The following is a 14,847-nucleotide window of genomic DNA, read 5'->3' as shown; positions in this document are numbered from 1 at the left end:
CACATACACATTGAAAAGACAAGTGTAAACATGCTTCTGATCGGAATGTTGTCCTGATCCAGAGGTATTCGAGGACACATTGAGATCGGATCTCAGTGTAATGTAAACGAAATCCAGCCAGTTTATCTACATTTACCGGTACAACTTCACAGAAAACCATGCCCGCTATCATTATTCTCACTTGTCTGTCCGAAGCCTGGCAGACTGTGGAGCAGATTACAAATACAGCGGACTCTTGCTCCCAAACGTACATTTTCCCACAAAATGATCATGGATACTTTTTTTACAGTGTATCATTATTTGAAACCTACAGATGATGTATGACAAATTCCACGAGATGTTTTACTTGACCACTTCAGCTGTATCATCACATATTACATCATTTGTTTATTTTCATGTCACAGACACGAATAGCAACACTATACCAGCTTGTTTCTAACATACGTGTGTGTATTTACTGTATACAGTGTAATCAACACTTTGTTTCCAGCTATGCTGTCCCAAGGGCAAAAAGCCCCTCTCTGCAGATCGAGGAGAGGCTCAACCTAAGGAGGGGCTATATGAGTTGCTCCGCCCCCAAAAGCATTTTCATTGGTTAGTGGAAAACTAATGACTTTGAAACTCTGGTCCACACTCCATCTTATTTTTGAATGCGGAAATAAACAAAGTGACGTACTTCCTTTTTGTGTTGAAACTTCCGTATTATTAGCCGGCCAGTGGAAAACAATGGAAGTGTATCGCTGCGGGAGCACGCTCAAAACCCTATTAAAAACAGTTCTGGTAAATATTTTTCACACCCGCGACGTATTACACAGTGGGAGGATGAAGTGGCCTGATATACCATATGAAGATATTTTTCTTATTTTCTCTCAGAGTTAACAGGTCTTCGATGCGCAACCATAAAAGTACAGAGACGTGTACCAGTAATGTTACATGCACAGTGGAAAAGTCGGATGAAATTTGTACATGACAGACCACAAATTCGTGTTTTTAAAACCAGATGTGAATCCCAGTGAAAGTGGAGCAAACGTTCCTGGATCCTTACAACTAATAACGGAAGAAACGAAACGGCTGGTTGCTCTTGTATCGCAGGTCTCCACCGCACCGAGCTGCAGCACCAGCATCCACCACAGCTTCCAAAAAACAACTGAAACCGTACTAACCAAGAACTGTCTGTTTTTGTGTCTATTAAATAAAGACATTATTTCATGTTGTTCATTCTTTTATTTATTCATTAGATATTATTTATTATAATGATCTTGCTTGGTCTATAAACACCATGCACTGTGCTGTGTTTTACCTTTCTGTGTTTTTCTTATTTGCTCCTGTAAAGCTGCTTTGGAACAATGCACATTGTGAAAAGCGCTATATAAATAAAATTGAATTGAATTCTCTCCCTTGCTTCATTATATCACTATTTGCATGCTGTTTATCTAGTTGTGCTAAATATGTTTTTTACTGTATGTAATCTGACATCCAGATTCAGCTCTGGTGCATGTATTATGGCCAAAACAAATGTTTTGTAGACATTTTTTGCGTTTGTACCAGCTATCATGGCAACCTCTATCTGCACACATTAAGTTTGCACCTTTGGGTTCCAAAATAAATACTAGCCAGTCAAAACAGCACACTCGTCTCACTCGCAATACAACTGCCATCAGCTGTAGTGGCTCATCGGAAGTCTAAATACAAACAGCTCAAAGGTGACGGCACCCACATTTACGCCAAAAATAAGGTGGATGGTAGGTGGCGGTAATGTACCTTAATGTTGGATGCCACCCGCCATAAGATAAGGAGAAGAAGAATGACGTTAACTCCAGCAGGTTTTCACAAATGTTGTGACCCAATTCGCATACTATCCGTCCTAAATAGTATTCGAAAATAGAATTAGTATGTCCCAAATCGTTATATGTTGAAAAGAGTATTCCAAAGATTCCCGGATGGTCTACTATTTCCGATAGAAATTCGAAGTGCAGAATGATGCACACTCTAACGGCTAATATTACCCACAACTCACCGCGAGTAGGCGGAGTTAAGTGATGCTACACTGCATTAATAAAATTAAATAACTGATGCGTCACTAAATTATTAAATATAAGCACAGAGTTAACATTACACAATGAAACAATGAATTAATAAATACTTAAATGGAAAGAAGACCTGAATTTTGATATGTGGGACAGTTAATGGCCACAATGTTGTCTAGGCAACAACGGCCACTTCCGTTTCCTGTTAGCATGTCCCAGTGTGTGCATATTGTTTTGCTACACACTAAAATGTATATACTTTTCCATAACAAAAACAGTACATACTTTTAGTGCATAGTATAAGTAGGCGAATTGGGACGCAGCAAAAGAGAATAGAATACCAAGAGGCGAAACTCAATAGAACGTTCCATTGCAACACCAGTGCACTACGATTTCCGCCATTTTGGGGTGAAAGCGACTCTGCTTTTTTGCTGTCGCGATGGCAATATCAACTGCTTTGTTAAAAAAACATTAAAGCTGAAATTCAAACTGATAATACATGATGACAAAACTCTTGGCTCGCTAGAAACCATGTCAGTTAAAACAACATTTTCACCCCAAAATGGCGGCTGCACTGTTTCCAAAAAGCACCAGTTTCGCCTCTTGGTATTCTGGATGGTTTTCATTTCCACTGTTTTCGCATTTCATGCTTGGTGACACGTGCTACGAGTAAACGTCTTTTATTTTGTTTATTTAAATATAACTGTTAATTCTAAAGTTGCGCTTAGTGTGTTGCTGAAAGGAGAGGAGTAGTTTTCAAATATAATGCTGCTTTCAAGTCAACTCGAATTTGGGATATGGAGAATGTGAAGCTGACGTCACGCCCTATGTTGCATGTTGCAGTGGCGCTACCATCTTGGGAGGATCATACTCCACTGCTATTATTGTTTTGATATGTACCGTTACTTGTTTTGTTTGATATATGGAGAAATCGAAAGTGAAAGAACCAGGGGCTTTTCCTGATCAACTCTATGCTATTGCAGATTTTAACACAGCAAGACCGACCTATCATAGTTATATTTCCTAATCAAACAAGAAAAACACAACACAACATTGAATGCACTAGCAGCGATACTCCCAAGATGGCGCAACATTTTACACGGATTGACGTAGCTTCACATTCTCTATTTCCCACCACAAGTAACCTCTGACTATAGGAACTTTAAAAGTATTTAGGAATATTTAATGTTAACATTACTAATGATTAAGCAGCATTGAATGTTTTTATTAACATTAAAAAAGCGCCATCCAAAAAAATCCTTTCCGGATTTAAGTGGGAAAATCAAAGGTCTCTTGAACGCAGAATAAGACGTCGCAAAACTTAACCATAATACATATACGATAAACTAATATTAACTATATGCAAAATTATGTTATTTTTTCAGTGGATAAAACATTGAAAAATAACAGGAATTGAAATTAGGGTTTACTGTTATATTGCATACTGCTAAACGCACAAGAGAAATTAAACATTTGATGTCAAAACTGATGCTCTTTATTTTTGTTTTTTTACAGATCCTTGTCATCGTCATACCCGTTTATTTTCTATGTGTACCGTGGTTGCTATTTGATTTTACATTTATTTTTTACTTTTATATTTTTTTAAACAGAGCCCTGTTCCAAGAGAAGGCTCACTATGCCTGGCTTGATAATAAGTGTCTTAAAGTTTGAACGTGAGCAATGAAGTATGCACAAGGCCTCCTGTAAATAAACAATAGCCTATTCGTTGACATTGTCATTTATATTTTATAGTTGCCAAAACTGTGACATTTAAAAAAGGTAACTGAATTCTTGGTTAGAAATGTACATAATTAAACTTACTTGAATTACAATTATCAAATTCAAAGTGTTTGACACTATCTTACCAGGAATAAGTAATCAATGGATTCACTGTGTGTGTGTGTGTGTGTGTGTGTGTGCGTGTGTGTGTGTGTGTGTGTGTGTGTGTGTGGGTGCGTGTGCGTGTGTGTACTGTATGTATGTATATGTAATGATGTACTACCACCGCATTTGAGCAATTCCAGCGTTATGGGTGTGACTTAAAAACTTTCAGAGAATGCATTTGTTACAAATATACTGAACCATTTGTTTATATTTTCCTAAACCCTATGTGATAGTTTAACCATGAGAAAAATATCAGCCTATTCATAAGTTTTCTATTTAGCCTATTACCTCTATTTCTAATTCAAGCTCAACTTCAAACGTTATTCCACGTACATGGACATCGGCCATGGTTCTTCCTTTGTTGAAAGTTGGCGATCCATCGGAATTAGATAATTATCATCCAATTTCAAGATTATCAGTAATGGCAAAAGTGTTTGAATCTCTTGTTAATGATCAGTTTTTAACCATGAATGAAGTTTTAAATGAATCTCAATAAGATTTCAGATCAGGTCATAATACTACAGCAGTAATGTTGGTCACTAATGATATTATAAATGGTTTGGATAGAAAACAGCACTGTGCAACATTATTTGTAGATCTCTCTAAAGCGTTTGACTCCGTGGATCATAAACTTTTGTTGCAGAGGCTAAAGTGTGTTGGTTTTAGTGAAATGGCTATACATTGGTTTCATAACTATTTATCAGATAGAGCTCTGTCATGATTCTGCCTCATCATGTCATGTATTTCTTGGTCTTGTGGCATAATCTTGGCAGGATCCCTTGTTTCATGTAGAGAGAGACAGTTTTGGCCTTCCATATACTCCCTCTATCCGGTGCCGCGTCTCTGTTCCCGCCCTTTCGTCTCGTTATTACTTGTTAATTAGTTCATGTCCCGCACCTGTTCCTTCTTGATTTTATCCCCTTTATATAGTCCTCTTGTTCTTGTTCTGTGCTCAGTCATTGTGTTTGTTTGAGAGTGTTACTCTCTGTGCTTCATCGTGGCGCGTACCCTGAGTGTGATTATCTGTTTCTGAAGGTCCTGTCAGTCTAGTACAGGGGTCTCCAACCTTTTTGTAAGCGAGGGCTACCTGAAGATATAAAATCATCTAAAGGGCTACTTGTTGATAAAATACTTTCAAACTTGAAACACGTGATGCATTATTTTTAGGCTCACAGGACCAAATTCTGTTTTCTTTCACATATTTTTCCACTTGAATATATTAAAGCTTACAACACGTGCTAATAACATTTCATGATGATGTAGCACTTGGCTGATACTTACAGTCATAGATTCGTCAACTGTCTTGAGCATTATTGTTGAGCCCTGTGTTTGGCGGGCACCTTACAGAGTTTATGCGGGCTACCAGGTGCCCGCGGGCACCACGTTGGAGACCACTGGTCTAGTAAGTGTCCAGTTTAGTTTATGTCTAGTGTTGTTTATCTCAGTTTAGTGTTAGTTAGTCTACGTCCTGTTATTATCCTGTTGTGCTGTTATACCGCATCGTGGGTCTTTGTTTTGTGTTTCTTGTAATAAATACTTTTTTTGTTACCCCTGAACGCTGCCTGCAATTGGGTTCTTCCACCTGTTTCATGACAGAATTCAGTGCGTCTCAGTTGAGAATTATATTTCAACAGAGCAAAAAAATACAAAAGGAGTCCCTCAAAGATCTATTTTAGCATGGATTTTATCTTCAATTTATATTAATGATTTAGGGTGTGGGATTACCTCGGCTAAAATTCATCTCTATGCCGATGACACTGTTATTAATACTGTAGCGCACTCATTAAACCGAGCCGTGGAGCTTTAGCAAGAATCTTTTCGTTCATTACAATTGTCATTGATAAATTTAAAATTGGTTTCAAACTCTAAAAAATCAAAATATATGATTTTTTTCTCGTAGTAGTATCAAATCAGACTACCCTATTTTAACATTACAAGCAGAGTATATAGAAAGAGAACAAAATTATAAATACTTGGGTATATGGCTGGATGAAAAACTGGACTTTCATGTACACATTGAAAATCTTCTGAAAAAGCTTAGACCTAAATTGGGTTTTCTATATCTGTCACAGAGATCCTGTGACGAGACTTTTATTTTGATATAGACTCTGTCTTAAGCTGCACTTGCACACGCTACAACATATACACATTACATACATCTCTGATATGTGCATAAATTACATCAGTTAACACAGAAATGTTTGTAATCCCATCTATGTGTTATTGATGGATGCTACATGTTTGTAATCCTGCCTTAGACGTACTAAAATATTATTAGTTTATGTTATGCATTCATGTGTTTAAGAAATAAGCACGACAACAAGTTTGCATTTTAAGGTTTATTTCTTATGTTTCATATCATGCATTTACATACTCAAACAGATATACTTACGTACTGGGTCATCTATCCATTCAAAACAATGTAAGCCGAGACATGGGCAGACGCTATTTTTCTTTGTCCCGTTCCCGTCATTAGAAGGCGCCAACCAACTGTATAGTTGTGGAGGGGAGTCTGACATAATGTTCTTACATGGAGAATTAGTGAATACTATTTTCATGTGGATTATTTTGGTTGATTTATGCAAATGTTGAATGATAATTTTATGTTACAATGATTCATTTGTATGTATGTCAATGTGAAGTATTTTAATCTTATTTTTCTTACTCTTTTACCGAACACGATGGTTTAGCCCAGGGGAGGGGCTAGAGCTATTTAAATGGCTCCTTGTACCATTGTAGGGGGAGAGTTGGCTGTTGCTGTTACTGCTGGAAAGAGTCAGAGCTCATAGAGTGAGAGAGCAGACATGGCTGTATAGTTTGGGCCAATTCGTTGGTTTATCTAAACTTAAAAATATTTTTCTATTTTGTTGTTTATTTTTTTCGTTTACTTTGCACTTTGTATATGGACTTGTACAAACACCTGCTACGCATTGGGATTATACTGGCACTTGTAAATAAAACCACATAATTTCTGGCATTTTAGCGTTTTCCTTGCCTCCACAACCCCGGAGTGCGACTATCCAACTTGCCTGCAAAGGCTTTGGGGTTGACAATTCGGTGTCAGAAGTTTTTTCACTGACAATTTGGTGTCAGAGCTTTGTGCTACAATGTCGCCGAAAGCAAAGAAGCAGTCGGACGACGTGACTATGTCGGAGGTGGAACCAGGTGCTTCAGAGGAAATCCCAGATCAGCTTCTGGTGGGTGGAGCTGATGCAGCTATTGCCACGCTGGCAGGAATGTTTAAAACTTTCATGGATTATCAAAGAGAACGTGACGACCGTCAGGAGAGAGAATCGACAAAGCGAGAACAGCATCTCAAAGTACTGGATCATCACATCACCCAGATGCAGCTAGATATGGAGCGCGTCCATCTGGGAGCTGCCTCGCACAAACCAGTGTCCAGGGTCTTTGAGCGTGAACCTCGTCTGTTGAGACTGGAGGATACAGATGACATTGAGCATTACCTGTTAACATTCGAGAGACTTGCAGAGGTGTACCAGTGGCCTACGGAAGACGGGGCTGTCCATTTTATACCGTTACTTAAGGGGTAAAGCAAGATCTACATTTGTTGCAATGGACCCTGTGCATGCTCAAAACTATGACTCTGTTAAGATGGCTATTCTGAAGAAATGTGAGATTAATGCTGAGACATATAGACAGAGATTTTGTAGTCTAAATATCCCCATTGATGAATTGCCACAAGAGCTTTATGTAAGACTGAAAGACTTATTCTGTAAGTGGGTTAGCTACTCTAAAAATTCGAAGCAGGATATTATGGAAACCCTTGTGCTTGAGCAATATCTAAGAGTCCTGTACCCGGATGTGAAAATGTGGGTCAAGGAGCGTGATCCAGCTACTGCGGAAGAAGCTGCTAGTCTGGTAGAAGCATATATCACAGCCCGTAAAGGAGCTGGCTGTCTCCGCTATGCAGGCATCCTGTCTTCGACCAGAGGTAAGTCTGATGGGTCTGTGGGGCGTTCAAACTCTCAAGTCCTTAAACTTCCAAATGACAAAGCCAATACTGTTGATTCATCCTCACAGAAGGTAGATAGAGGAGACATTGTATGTTTTTTCATTGTGGTCAGCCAGGCCATACTAGACCCCTTTGCCCTCTCAAGAAACCCAAAATGGCTAGTCTTTGTTATGTTCTGCACCCACCCCAGTTAACCTCTCTGAAAGGTAACTCTCAACCACTTGTATCTGTTCTGTTAAATGGAAAACCAGTTTTAGCTTTGGTAGATACCGGTTGTACATATACATTGGTACAGAGTAGATATGTCCCCAGATAAGACTGGAATGACAGCGATACAGTTGCAGTGTGTTGTGTACTTGGTCAAAACATCCCATTGCCTACAGCAGAGGTGTATATTGAAGTTTTGAACCAGGCATATTTTATGAAAGTTGGAATTGCTGAGTCTCTCCCTTATCCCATTCTGCTAGGCACAGATTTACCAGTTTTGCCAGAATTAGTGCAGGGCACTGCTTGGTGTGGGGTAGTGATGAGGGCTCAGGCAACACATATTGCACAGCCAACAGATAACCCAGAGAATGATGTTGTTTGGCAAGATTTACCTTTTAATTCTGTCAATACTGATTTCGAATCAAGGCCAACAGTGGAAGACAGGTTACAACAACGCTGAGATTGTGTTCAGAATATAATTGACACTGTAGACTGCCTGCTGAGAATGTTGATGAACCTGAATTGTGTGAGACAGATGTAGTCATCTCCAATGACTTGGGTACATTGCAGAGGGAGGATGAAACTCTAGCTGGATGTTTTAGTCAAGTGAGGCAAGACAATGGCTCAGATGTTCGAGTTGATGATTTGTTTGTGTTGAAACAGGGACTCCTGTACAAGCAAACTAGGCAGGGAGATCCGAATTTGGTGGTTCCCAAAGCACAGAGACCTAGGTGCTTAAATTGGGCCATTCCATCCCATGGTCTGGTCATTTGGGATTCACTAAGACGAATTTGAGAATCTCTAAAAGGTTTTATTGGCCCAGGATGCACACAGACATTAAAAAATACTGCCAGTCATGCCCTGAATGTCAACTCTGTGCTAGTTATACTCCCGCACACGCTCCACTTATTCCTTTACCTGTTCTAGATACCCCTTTTGAGAGAATAGGTGTAGATATTGTTGGTCCCCTGGAGAAGAGTCAGGCAGGTAACAGATTTATTTTAGTGATTGCAGACTATGCCATGAGGTACCCGGAAGCTTACCCATTACGAGATGTTACCGCAAAGCAAGTAGCTTCGGCTTTGTTGAGGTTGTTTTCTCAGGTAGGCATTCCCAAGGAAGTGTTGACAGACCAGGGGATGAGTTTTATGAGTCGTACTCTGTACCAAGTTTACCAGCTGTTGGGTATAAAGAGAGTGAGAACGACCCCATACCACCCCCAGACTGATGGTCTTGTCGAACGCTTTAATCAAACCTTGAAAAGTATGTTGAAGAAGTTTGTTTCAGAAACCGGCAAGGATTGTGATAAGTGGCTACCGTACCTGCTATTTCCATATCAAGAAGTGCCGCAGGCATCAACAGGATTCTCTCCGTTCGAGTTGCTGTACGCCCACCAAATTAGAGGACCTCTCGATGTCCTGAAAGAGAGCTGGGAGGAAAGCAGTACAGTGAACAAGAAGAACATCCTTTTATATGTCATTAAAATGAGAGAGAAACTACAACAAACCACTGGCCTTGCTCGGGAGAACCTGGAAAAGGCCCAAAGGCAGCAGAAACAGTGGTACGATAGAGCTGCTAGATCACAAACCTTCGAGCCAGGAGAGGAGGTCCTACTACTACTTCCAACGACAGAAAACAAGTTGCTGGCGAAGTGGCAAGGCCCGTACCAAGTGCAACGAAGGGTAGGTCCAGTGACCTACCAGATCGACATTCCATCCCGAAGACATCCCCTAAAAACGTTCCATGTGAACATGCTGAAAAATGGTATCCTCGTCCATCTCCAGTGCAAGCAGAACAGGATGCTGACACTGATGTAGAGAATTTAGCATAAGCCAAATGGAGTCATTGAAAGAAGAGTCATCAACCCCCTCCAACCCCCTTCCTCCTGTAGCTGATATCAACCTCAAAAGACCAGAGTCAAAACCTCTCACTGAGAGTGTTGATAACCTTTTGCTTCTCTGTTGGATATTTTACGACTCCTAAGCTTCAAAGCAGAGGGGAGAAGTCTCTCTGTCTAATTTGAAACTTGGCTAACCAGAGAAACTTCTCTGACAAATAGGAACTTGTGATTCAATTGTCCTTTTCTATAAATATATCTAAATATCTAGGTTATATGTTGTCGCTCTTGCCATTTTTAAATAATCTGTAATTGTTAAATAGGCAAGTTAATTCAGGCTTTGTTGTATTCGTACGGCCGAATGAATCATGTCTTGATGCACTTCAAACCTTAGCATATTTGATATATACATTTTTGTCTTTACAATTCCTCCTTGTATATATACATTGTGTGACCATAGAACACTTTCTTTTCATTATGTTATACTGTAAGTGGGAGTGATATTTTGTAAAGTTGCCAGGAGGTCATAAAGATGCAAATTAGCTGTTGAGTGGACAAAGAACCTCTTCCCTGCTCAACTCTGATTGATCGATTCAAACTCAGGTGGGTCTGCCCTCTGGTGAGTTTAAATATCGAGCCTGCTCTGAAAACCCCTCTTGTCGTCTTCTCTTCTCTTCCGGCTTCGTCTCTTCCTCTCGTCTCTTCGGAGACTGCCCTTTTCCCCCTGGGGAAAGGATGGAACAATGGACTTCTACTGCCACGTGGTCGGCCTGCAACTTTCTGCAGGCATGCCTTTCTGAAACTTTTTGAACAATTCCATCTCTACACGCGCATACGGATATCGGTCCAGCACAGAGCTCCGTTTCCGTTTCTATTTATAGAATAGCTGCGTTAAGTCTGTGCCTCTTTGTTAAAGATGATTTTTATTGGTGTTCAGAAATCGCTGCCATGCCATCTCTCTCTCTCTCTCTCTCTCTCTCTCTCTCTCTCTCTCTCTCTCTCTCTCTCAACGCTTCCTAGCGCATTTCATGTTTCATGTATTTGTGTGTGCTATGCGATCGTCATTGTTTTGTTATCATGAAGAATAGAGTTTAATAAACAGCCATATATATTCATTAGTGATGGGTTTTCTGTATTTACGCTCACAAACTTGCTCCCTTTTACTGTGTTTCGATTTACGCTACCTTTGCTCTAAATCCTGTTTGGTAAAGTCACGTTACTTATGGCCATGAGATAATGTAAAGTATATAATATCATTGAAGCATTTGCTGGACGAATGCATACAGGTATTGTTATGCTTTATATTACTAATCAGAGACCGTAAAATATGTATATTTGATCACTAAACTAAACTAAACTAAACTAAACTAAACTAAACTAAACTAATTCCTTGACTGAAATGGATGTTTTAAATAACTCATTTCATGGATATGATCTGGTAGAGAACCATATTTGGTGAGCTTTGCTCATCAATATAATAACGTTAGCTAAAACCGCTACACTGCTATGCTGGTTAGAGTGGTGAAGGGTGAAGAGGAAATAGAGGAGCAATACTTACCAACGTGTCTGTCCAACAGCGAGCTCAACCTTGAGCATTTAACCGAGCAGCAGAGATATCAGCTCCTGGAGTGTTTACCTGATAAACTCTTCTTGGATATTCCTGGCAGATCAGAGTTGGTAAAACATTCCATTGTCCCTTCCTCCAGCCGGTGTACCGTGTTCCTGAGAAACTTCTACCCGTAATGAAAAAGGAATTGCAAATTATGCAACAAATCTGTGTCATCGAACCGTCATCGAGTGAACGGAGCAGCCCCATAGTGCTGGTGCCCAAGAAAGATGGTACGTTGAGGTTTTGTTTGGACTTCAGGAAGCTAAACAGCATCAGTAAATTTGATCTTTACCCAATGCCACGTGTGGACGAACTAGTGGAAAGGCTTGGAAGAGCGAAGTACCTACATACATTAGACCTCTGTAAAGGATACTGGCAAGTGCCATTGAAGCCAGAATGTAAGGAGTTTACTGCATTCAAAACACCATTTGGCCACTTCCAGTTTAATTTCCTTCCATTTGGCCTTCATGGAGCTCCTGCTACCTTTCAAAGTTTGATGGATCAAATTCTACGTGGTACAGAAGACTATGCTGCAGCTTACTTTGATGACATCATAATCTTCAGTAATACCTGGGAAGATCACATCAAGCACCTGAAGGAAATATTGTTGCGTATCAAAAATACAGGATTGACCATCTGCCCTGACAAATGTGCCCTCGCCAAATCAGAAACCCAATATCTTGGCTTTGCGTTGGGTCACGGAGTGATCTGACCTCAAGTGGGGAAGATGGAGGCCATCAAGGGAGCGGAGCGGCCTGTAACAAAAAAGCAGGTCAGATCTTTTCTTGGACTGGTTGGCTGGTATAGGAAGTTTATTCCAAACTTCTCAGCCAGGGTAATAGCCCTAACGAACCTAACCAGAAAGAATCAATCGAACAAGGTGTTATGGACTGAGGAGTGTGAAAATGCTTTTAGAGACTTGAAAGATGCACTCTGCCATGAACCAGTCCTCCTCAGCCTGAAATTTGACTATCTCTTTACAGTGCAGACAGATGCTTCGCAACAGGGAGTTGGAGCTGTTCTCCTGCAAGAAGAACAAGGCCAACTCAAACCAATCGTCTACATCAGTAGGAAACTCCTGCCCAGAGAGGTAAACTATTCTACTGTTGAAAAGGAGTGTCTGGCTGTTAAGTGGGCTTTGGGCTCTTTAAAATACTATTTGATGGGATGCAAATTCAGGCTGGAGACAGACCACCGAGCATTGGCCTGGTTAGGTCGCATGAGGGATACAAATGCTCGTATCACTATGTGGTTCTTGGCCATACAGCCATTTGACTTTGAGATCCTTTATAGATCAGGTTCGCAAAATTGCATCGCGGAGAGGGAGGGGGAAATGTCACAGAGATGCTGTGACGAGACTCTTATTTTGATATAGACTCTGTCTTAAGATGGACTTGCACACGCTACAACATATACACATTACATACATCTCTGATATGCGCATAAATTACATCAGTTAACACAGAAATGTTCGTAATCCCATCTGTGTTATTGTTGGATGCTAAATGTTTGTAATCCTGCCTTAGACGTACTAAAATATTATTAGTTTATGTTATGCATTCATGTGGTTAAGAAATAAGCATGACAACAAGTTCGCATGTTAAGGTTTATTTCTTAGGTTTCATATCATCCATTTACATACTCAAACAGATATACTTACGTACTGGGTCATCTATCCATTCAAAACAATGTAAGCCGAGCCATGGGCAGACGCAATTTTTCTTTGTCCCATTCCCGTCATTAGAAGGCGCCAACCAACTGTATAGTTGTGGAGGGGAGTCTGACATAATGTTCTTACATGGAGAATTATTGAATACTATTTTCATGTGGATTATTTTGGTTGATTTTTGCAAATGTTGAATGATAATTTTATGTTACAATGATTCATTTGTATGTATGTCAATATGAAGTATTTTAATCTTATTTTTCTTACTCTTTTACCGAACACGATGGTTTAGCCCAGGGGAGGGGCTAGAGCTATTTAAATGGCTCCTTGTACCATTGTAGGGGGAGAGTTGGCTGTTGCTGTTACTGCTGGAAAGAGTCAGAGCTCATAGAGTGAGAGAGCAGACATGGCTGTATAGTTTGGGCCAATTCGTTGGTTTATCTAAACTTAAAAATATTTTTCTATTTTGTTGTTTATTTTTTTCGTTTACTTTGCACTTTGTATATGGACTTGTACAAACACCTGCTACACATTGGGATTATACTGGCACTAATTTCTGGCATTTTAGCATTTTTCTTGCCTCCATAACCCCGGAGTGTGACCATCCAACTTGCCTGCAAAGGCTTTGGGGTTGACAATATCGAATCAAGAAATGTCTTCCCTATTAAGCAAGAAGACGAATTATACAAAGTTGTTTCCTTTCAATTTTAGATTATGGGGATATGCTATACAGTCCTGCTCACCATTATTGGCACCCTTCGTAAATATGAGCAAAGAAGGCTTTAAAAATGTTTTATTTAAAAAATCTACAAAATTCCAACATTTCACATTGAAGGAAAACAATTTGAAGTGGGGGTAATTTCACATTGAGAAAAAAAAAATTCATTTCATATATGTTGGCCACAAGTATTGGCACCCTTGTATTTCATTCACCCCGCAACCTTAATTTATAAGAAAATCAGCTCTGATTGTTTTCTTTTCAGTCTGATGAGGTTTGAGATTACATTGAGAGTCATCTGAGTCCAATCCTCCATAAAGAATTTCTTCAGATCCTTCAAATGTTGGTCCTCCCTCTTCTTCAGTTCATCCCACTCATTTTCTATAGGATTCGGGTCAGGGAATTGGGATGGCTATGGTAGGATCTTGATTATGTGTTCAGTGACCCGTTTTTTATTGATGTTGATGTTTATTTTGAACCAATGTGCTGATGGACGATCTAACCATGACCCATTATAATATTTCTAGCAGAGAAAGTCAGGTTTTGATTTTTTTACTTGTTGGTATTTGATATAAAACATGATGACATGTATCTGAACAAAATGTCCAGAACCTCTGGTATAAAAATAGGTTCACAACAATAAAGATTTGGTGACATATTTAACTGTGGACATGGGGCATTCTTTTATCCATGTGTGCACCAAACCTATCTTGTGTTGTCTATGTGTGTTAGTACGTGTGCATATTGTGTGTGTGGAGTGTTTTGTATGTGGGTATGTCTGTCTTCTGTGTTTTCAACCTTTTCTTGTTTTGCAGGTACAACTTTAATTATTTTGCTTATAGTCAATATGTCTCATGTACAGCTGCTTTGTAACAATGAAAATTGTAAAAGCGCTATATAAATAAAGTTGAGTTGAGTTGAGTTGA

General features: G+C 39.6%; 1 protein-coding gene across 1 annotated transcript in view; it reads left to right on the top strand.

Annotated features, from left to right (window-relative positions):
* The first annotated feature begins 12,264 nt into the window (after positions 1-12,264).
* Positions 12,265-14,847, top strand: part of LOC130566090 (striatin-like) — a 22,010-nt gene continuing 19,427 nt past the window's right edge. Inside the window, exons 1-3 of the mRNA XM_057353312.1 lie at positions 12,265-12,309; positions 12,521-12,627; positions 12,717-12,835. Of these exons, the coding sequence (XP_057209295.1) occupies positions 12,265-12,309; positions 12,521-12,627; positions 12,717-12,835 (271 nt within the window). The remainder of the gene's footprint in view (positions 12,310-12,520; positions 12,628-12,716; positions 12,836-14,847) is intronic.

The sequence above is a fragment of the Triplophysa rosa genome, linkage group LG15 (genome assembly GCF_024868665.1).
Source record: "Triplophysa rosa linkage group LG15, Trosa_1v2, whole genome shotgun sequence".
Taxonomy (NCBI): domain Eukaryota; kingdom Metazoa; phylum Chordata; class Actinopteri; order Cypriniformes; family Nemacheilidae; genus Triplophysa; species Triplophysa rosa.
The sequence above is the reverse complement of the archived record's forward strand: the minus strand, read 5'-3'. Positions and strand labels throughout refer to the sequence as shown.